We start from the raw sequence: 8218 nt of genomic DNA, 5'->3' as shown, positions 1-8218 counted from the left end.
ATAAAATTTTTTATTAAAACCCGTAGAATATTTCTGAAATTAAAGAAAACAAAGCTTCGGGAAATTGTCTGATTTGATATTTCTCAGGGTGATTTCTAAAATGCCAGTGAAATTTGTCTTACACGTTTATTTAAACTTCAGTTTTTCAGGAAATTTTTGACTAACAGAGGGATTAACGAATGAACGTTTGGCAACAGTAATTATTGCACAAATAAATGTTTATTGCAGTTTGGTCAATAGGAAAAAAACACAGCAGCAGCAGTTGATCAACAGTCACTGAACTAAAACTTGAAACATTATTACCATAAGTTACAGTAAAATGTGGGATAATGTACCGGCTTATCGTATATCTTCATTTGCCGAAGTATTCAATAGAGCATTGCTAGCCAGCCGAGGATGAAGCAAGTGCCTCCGAATGGTGTCACTTTGCTAAATCGTTTGTCGGAGGTAAATGCAAAATAGTAGCATGGACCGCAGAACATCAGAATACCAGAAACCATGAAGACACCAGCCTGAAACATGCAACCTTATCAAGACCTGTATACTTCATGCGTCTAAATTCTGTACAGAAGCTAGCAAAGGTTCTTACCACATTTGACGCCCTGCAAAGCGGCAGGCCAAGCAAGGCCAAAGTGTGAATAAAGTGGTATCTATTGGCCGTTTCAAAAATCCTCATACTATCTCTAGCAGTCTCTTTCGGATATTGTCCTGAATTAATTCATACTGTTAATAGTATTATTTCTACAAAGTGTCGTGTACATTTTGATTAGAAGTGGAGGTGAGACAAGTGTTAAAAACAATTCAAGGTACCTAAAAACAATGAGCCCATTGCATGGAAATGATTCTGTGCAAATTTGAAGCGTACGAGTTACCATAATTTTTATATATAATTGCATCTTTTTTATGCAGATTTTTTTGGATTTTTATTTTTATAACTAAAAGGATCAAAATGATTATACTCTGCTATTTGTCAGCCAATTTTACTGTTTTTGGGCGCATTTTGGTCACTGTCCAAATCTCCACAAATATTTAGAACAAAAATCAAGAAAACTTACCGTATAAAATGTTTATAATGCGCAAATGTAATATTCACAAACATCTTTTGGATGAAACTCGCACAAATCCATTTGTATACAGTCTAGAGATAAGTAAGTGTAAAATTTTTTTTACTCTATCTCTTGCAATCCCTATGCTTAGCAAAATAACCCAATAAACATTAGAAGCGGACAAAACAACACCAGAGTTTAATTATTTCAAATGTTCTAATTATAATACCTTTTCTCAAATTGTTAATATCTTAACTTGTGTTATTCGAATCTGCTCAGAATTATTCCTAATCGCAGTATGAATATCATTTCATTCATTCATTTATATTTGTATTTATATTGTTCATTTGTGTTCAGTCATTAGCACAAATATCGTTGCTGAGATTTTTTCCCCAGTTTTTTTTTTTTTGATTTCTATCTTTTGATTCAGATGGCAAGGACCATTCATATTGAAAGAAAGATCAAGTCAACATGTTTCAACTTACGGTGAGATCCGTATGCACCAAGGACTACTGCTAATGCTCCACTGAATGCTGCAAGTCTCACGTATGGTCCGGTAGCGGCTGCAAGCTTCCATAACGGTACAGGAGATGGTACAACCATTTTAATATCTGTCTGTGGAGTTAATCCTACGTAACTCACTAACTGAAATTGCAAAAAAACAAAATAGCAATCAAATTGATTTTCACTGTGATCAACTTTGTTTTAGTACTAAAGGATGAAAATTTATGGAAGACAAAGAACTACCAGCACTATGGATTACTATGATGAACATTCTGGAATTGAAAATATGCGAAAAAGTTGCACAAAAAAAAAAAATTCTGAAAACTGAACGATCTGTGAATTTATTTATTCACTTAATTAAGTATACTAGGTATATACAGATAATTATTAATTGATAAAATGTAAATATACAGGGCATGACTTTTACTTATGTCTGTTCTAAGTGGAAAAATACGAAGAAATAATATGAAAATAAATAATGCGATGTCATCCAGTGCGCTGGTGTATCGATTAACACTTACGCCGGTGATTGTGCTCTTGGCGATGTCAAATGCGTTAGAACTGAGGGGATTAGTATACAACGCGTAATTCAACGCTTCTTGAATTCCCATTTTTCGATTCAACCTATCCTAACCTAACCTAAGACGTCGTACCGATTAGTTTAAATGCGGTGCTCAAATTCATTTCAATTCGTTTGAGATCATTGCTCACTCACGCGCACGTTTGATACTTTTTCTGCAAAGTCCACTCCGCCAATGTAGGCTGGATTTTCACGGGCAGCAAAAAATGTCGCAGTATTTTACTGCTGAGTTTTTGACCAATAGAAAATGCCAAAAAAAGTTAAAGCAGAAAAGCACTACCTTAAGGGGCGTGTTCGGAAATTGACTGAAAGTACTGTCAGTACTGAAAATCTACAGTATACGTCACATTGACTATACCATTGTACTGACAGTACTTTCAGTCAATTTCCGAACACGCCCCTTAAGGTAGTGCTTTCCTGCTTTAACTTTTTTTTTTTTTTTTAACTTTAACTGTCAGTACAATGGTATAGTCAATGTGACGTATACTGTAGATTTTCAGTACTGACAGTACTTTCAGTCAATTTCCGAACACGCCCCTTAGCATAGATTTCCACAGGCGTCAAATTGGCGCAATGGCACAGTGCCAAGCTGTCGGCGGCAAAACGACTCTCATGAAAATGAGCACTGACGCAACAGTAAAATATCGCATGTCAAAACTATGTGATTGAGTCAGTGGTACTGTTGCGTTTTTATCCTAAGAATTGAAAAATCTAGGATTGATAATTCGAAATTTGAACAAATGGAGATAATAAAGCAGCAAAAAGGAAATCAATTTAAACGTTAGCAGTTTTTTGAGGTGAGAAAATAATCCAACTCATTCTCATTATTCCAGAATCGTGCACTCGTGCATAATTATCATGCCTTTTCATACGTTTATTACCGCATGGTCTACACTGAAAACATTGTGGTGTGTCCAGGGCCTTTCTTCTGAACAATCGCTCTATCTAATAAAAAAGTTCTGAACAAATGAACAGGTAAAAAAGATTATAATAACAATAGTATATGCATGAAGTTGGCGGTGGGATGAGATGCCGAAAACAAAACAAAAAGCATCTAGCAAAAAAAAACTCCCTTTGACAGCTGTCATCGGCTGTTTATGACAGTCTTTGACAAATATTTTTATAGGTATCTGTTTCTGACACCCAAAAAATAAACATGCAAATGAGAATTATTAAGATGATTCCCGACGGGAATTGTCTTTTTCGCGCACTGGCGTATTGTGTATAACGGCACTCGAGATCGACACGCAGAGGTGAGACTGAGTATCGTTTCAAATATATCATACTGGCAAACATGTCAGTAGAAGTAATGAAACAGAACTCGAGGAGAGTTATATCAGAGAAGAAATAGGTTTTTTCGGATCCTGTAAATCCTTGATCCGGTTAACCACTAAGTAAGGGCCTTCCCAATTTCTTTGTAGTTTCGGACACCATCCTTTCTGCCTTCGAGGTTGAAAGAGCCAGACAGAATCTCCGGGATTAAATTTTATATCCCTGGCTCGAATATTATAACGAGTTTTTAATTTGTCTGAAGCTATAGAAATTCTACTTATAGCAAAGCTATGAATTTCTTCTACTGTGGGGAAAATAATAACTATAGCAAAATAAGTCGCCAAATGCAATTGGGGACGCATGGCATCGGGGGTTTTGTACATGTGAGCGGATTCGTTTACGAAAACAATCTGAGCAGACCTGCATAGGGAGCCAATAGCAATGTCGGGTTGATCGGAAACAACCGATCAAAAGTTGCAGACCTGTCATCAAATCAGCACAAATAAATTCACCTGTCTAACAGACACTGTATAAGGAAATAGTGAGGCGCGTAACGCCGAGACCTCGGCGGCGAGCGACTCGAGCGCCGAGGTGGGGTTGGCGCGCGAAGCGCGCAGGGGCGCAGCCCCTAGTCTCTCTATCTAATAAAAAAGTTTCAAACAAATGAACGTAGAAAAAGATTATAATAATAATAGTAAAAAAAAGATTATAATAACAATAGTATACGCATGAAGTTGGCGGTGGGGTGAGATCCCGAAAACAAAACAAAAAGCATCTAGCAAACCCTTTGACAGCTGTCATCGGCTGTTTATGACAGTCTTTGACAAATATCTTTATAGGTATCTGTTTCTGACGCGCAAAAAATGAACATGCAAACGAAAATTATCAAGGTGATTCCCGACGGGAATTGTCTTTTTCGCGCGTTGGCGTATCGTGTATACGGCACTCAAGATCGACACGCAGAGGTGAGACTGAGTATCGTTTCAAATATAGTAAATAATTGGTCTACATTTGCGGGTTTTATTACAGGTAATGAGTCAAACGGTGCTGTGATTAGGTCACCTGGTGATTACAAATCACATATGAATAAAAATGGAATATACGGGGGAGAAGCAGAATTAGTTGCAGCTGCGGACATTTTTAAGATATGTTTAATCGTGTATCGCGAAGAACAAATTCATCCACACCGGATCGGATCACAAAATGAAACACAATTCTCGCTACTCTTCACCGGCGACGGAGACAGTGGACACTTTGATGTCTTGCAGAACCAAAATAAAATTCAGATAGTGAGTAATAAGTATGAAAAGTAACAATCAAATAACGGAGACAGAGGACACTTTGATGTCTTGCAGAACCAAAATAAAATTCAGATAGTGAGTAATAAGTATGAAAAGTAACAATCAAATAATAGTAAATCTAAATACATCACCAAACAGTCGAAAGGATAGCCAGGATTTACGATGAAAATGGAGAAAGGAGGAGTTTCAAGCAGCAGACAAGGCGATGAAGATGGTGGATGGTCGGAAGTATCACAAAAGAAAGAGGAAAATAAAATTGTAAGTGCGAAGAACCAAATAAGCCATAGAATAATATCGATCAAATATTCGTATAACCAGGTAAGAGGACGACCAGGATCGATGTTGACCACAAGAGAAAGAGGTGTTTTGCGGAATGAACAGCAACGCAAATATAGAGAAAAAAATAATATAAAGAAGGTGATTTTGGAGAATAACCGGCAGAGCGGTAGTAAAAATAATTCAACGAAGGGTGTCGAAGAATTAGAAGAATCGATTGCGATTATTGATTTGGAAAATAAATCAACAGGACGACCAACCAATGTGATGGACATAGAAGAGCGAAAAATTAGACGACGAGAACAACAGCGAAAATATAGGGAAGCGAACAAAAAATACCATACTGGCTTTTCAACCAACGAACAGAAAGGAGGAGTTTCAACCAGCAGACAAGGCGATGGAGACGAGGTGATTTTGGAGAATAACGGGCAGAGCGGTAGCAAAAATAATTCAGCAAGTCAAGGAGATAGATCCATATCAATAGAGAAGGAACACCAATTTTCAACCAACGAATGGAAGCTTAGATTGATGAAAAAAAGAAAAGTAAGCACAGAAGGAATTGAAGTGGACATCAAGTGCAGACCTGTCATCAAATCAACATGACGGAATTCGCCTGTCTACTAGACAATGCGTAAGGAAATAGTGAGGCGCGCAGCGCCGAGTGCCCGAGGCGCGTAGCGCCGAGATGGGGTTGGCGCGCGAAGCGCGCAGGGGCGAAGCCCCTAGTAAACAAAAATAAAAAAGATATTAACACTTTATTCATTTCACTGCATTACATGTATGACGATTCTAGAATAATGAGAATGAATTAGATTTTTTTTCTTATATCTCTAACAGCTACTCATAGAGCTTATAGAAAAGTTTTGTGGAATACGCTGCGAGCGAAGTATTAAAAGTACAGCCGAACACGTAAGATTTTGTTCGTAATTCATCTGCTGTTGGTCCTATATATGCTTTATTGAATGTCTTTTCGGCATTTTTGAGGGTTAGAATTATCTGATTTAAAAAAAGTCCTGCAAAACGATTTTACGACGAAAAGGTTCCAAACTCCGAGAGTCGCAAATTTTTGGCTGATTTTGGGATATGCTGATATCGATTTATTCACAATCAGTATCAACATAATTTTGCAACGAATCAAAACTTACGGCTGAAAAACATCAAATTTGCACTGGAGTTTTAACGAGGTGGGAAAGAAAAATCACAAACTCGTAGGGACAAAGTTTCAGTTCCAGTTTATTCAATGTAGTACAAGTGTTCAGGTGTCAGTGTATACTACTTTACCAAGTTTCCAAATACTATAAATCTATTATGTTATACTAGTGCATTATACTAATGAATTTATACCAATAATTACTATAATAATATTCACATTGATATAATCAGTATGTTATTTCTATATAGAATAGATACTGCGATATATATTGCATTGAGCAGAATATGAACAATGTTGTGTAAAATAGTTATTAATGTTGTTTGTAAGCGTGGTTTAGGTTCCAGTCTGAGTACCTACAATGCTAAAAGCTACAATGCACCTCTGCAGGATTCGAGATGTGTAATGTTGTATTACTATTATACGTAACAATGAATAAATTGAATAACACCTACTGGAATTTCTCCGTAATTTTTTCGTATCTTCTCAGGTATTGGTCCCACGACGCTCCAAATACCTTTTTGTAATACTAGAGTTCCAATAAGTCGGGAAAGGGGTTGTTCGAATTGATTCTATGACGAAAAATTATCCGCTCGAAAAAAAGGAAGGTAGACTTCGACAGTTTTTTTCTATCCGTTGTTTGTGAATTTTGGACGATGCTGAAATCAATCTATTCATACGGTACATCGACGGACTTTACTGAGAAAAGTCGATTCGACGCAGTTCCAATACGCTGCGAGGAAAGCACCAAGAGTAGCCTACAAAGAATAGAGGATTCCGTTAGTAGTTCCCCTGCTGCTGACCTTGCGCTATTTTTTGTGCTATTTTTGCGTTCCTGTGGGTACAATTAGTGTAAAGGTCATACTGATCGAATCTGAGACTAATATCTTTCAGTCAAAAAATGAAGAAAAAAGTAAGACTATCCCCTTTGCATTTTTGGCGAAAATTTTCGCGATTTTGAAAAGTGCCGGAATAAATTCTTTCATGCACTATCCCGACGTAATCTTGCGCGAGAAATCGATCGAGTGCAGTCCCAATACACTGCGATAAACGCATCAAAAGTTACAGCCAAAAAACGAGACCTGTGTTTTCGACATATTTCAGCTGGTGCTTTTTCCGTCGTAATTTCTCTCCTGTTGATCCCACGCTCTTTTCGCTGCGTTTTCTGAGTTCCTAGGGGTCCGATTAGTCAGGAAAGGGTCATTTAAATCGAATCTGAGACCACAAATTTTCGGCTCCAAAAATGAAGAAAATGTAAGGCTAACCCCTTTGCATTTTTGGCGAAATATTCGTAATTTTGAAAAGTGCCGGAATAAATTCTTCCATCCACTATTCCGACGTAATTTTGCGAGAGAAATCGATTGAGTGCAGTCCCAATACACTGCGATAAACGCATCAAAAGTTACAGCCAAAAAACGAGACCTGTGTTTTCGACATATTTCAGCTGGTGCTTTTTCCTTCCTAATTTCTCTCCTGTTGATCCCACGCTCGTTGCGCTGCGTTTTCTGACTTCCTAGGGGTCCAATTAGTCAGGAAAGGGTCATTTAAAACGAATCTGCGACCACAAATTCTTGGCTCCAAAAATGAAGAAAATGTAAGGCTAACCCCTTTGCATTTTTGGCGAAAATATTCGTAATTTTGAAAAGTGCCGGAATGAATTCTTCCATCCACCATTCCGACGTAATTTTGCGAGAGAAATCGATTGGGCGCAGTCCCAATATGCTGCGATAAACGGATGAAAAGTTACAGCCAAAAAACGAGACCTGTGTTTTCGAGATATTTCAGCTGGTGCTTTTTCCTTCGTAATATCTCTCCTGTTGATCCCACGCTCTTTTCGCTGCGTTTTCTGAGTTCCTAGGGGTCCAATTAGTCAGGAAAGGGTCATTTAAATTGAATCTGAGACCACAAATTGTCGGCTCCAAAAATGAAGATAATGTAAGGCTAACCCCTTTGCATTTTTGGCGAAAATTTTCGTAATTTTGAAAAGTGCCGGAATAAATTCTTCCATGCACTATTCCGAAGTAATTTTGCGAGAGAAATCGATTGGGCGCAGTCCCAATACGCTGCGATAAACGGATCAACAGTTACA

At 37.7% G+C, this 8218-nt stretch overlaps 1 protein-coding gene across 2 annotated transcripts; it reads right to left on the bottom strand.

Annotated features, from left to right (window-relative positions):
* Positions 1-200: 200 nt before the first annotated feature.
* LOC124299054 (transmembrane protein 256-like) lies at positions 201-2438 on the bottom strand. 2 transcript variants are annotated; one of them, XM_046751918.1, is made up of 5 exons: positions 2266-2438; positions 2072-2189; positions 1532-1691; positions 590-708; positions 201-512 (listed from the first exon to the last, which is right to left on the bottom strand). In XM_046751918.1, exons 2-5 carry the CDS (start codon positions 2159-2161, stop codon positions 369-371), a joined length of 513 nt encoding a protein of 170 aa, XP_046607874.1. In that variant the 5' UTR covers positions 2162-2189; positions 2266-2438; the 3' UTR covers positions 201-368. The 2 variants fall into 2 exon arrangements, with proteins under 2 accessions (XP_046607874.1, XP_046607873.1); XM_046751917.1 differs by having other exon boundaries at positions 2072-2438.
* Positions 2439-8218: the final 5780 nt, after the last annotated feature.

This window comes from Neodiprion virginianus, chromosome 2 (assembly GCF_021901495.1).
Source record: "Neodiprion virginianus isolate iyNeoVirg1 chromosome 2, iyNeoVirg1.1, whole genome shotgun sequence".
NCBI lineage: Eukaryota > Metazoa > Arthropoda > Insecta > Hymenoptera > Diprionidae > Neodiprion > Neodiprion virginianus.
Note: the sequence above shows the minus strand (reverse complement) of the source record. Positions and strands in the feature narration are given on the sequence as shown.

What these genes read in the sequence shown, in the direction of transcription:
- LOC124299054 (XM_046751917.1), bottom strand. Translation starts at nt 2,161, where the DNA reads ATGGGAATTCAAGAAGCGTTGAATTACGCGTTGTATACTAATCCCCTC. An exon ending in TGGTGCATACGGATCTCACC is followed by an intron (nt 709 to 1,531) that starts GTAAGTTGAAAC and finishes GAATTAATTCAG; the next exon opens with GACAATATCCGAAAGAGACT. An exon ending in TTTGCAGGGCGTCAAATGTG is followed by an intron (nt 513 to 589) that starts GTAAGAACCTTT and finishes TGCATGTTTCAG; the next exon opens with GCTGGTGTCTTCATGGTTTC.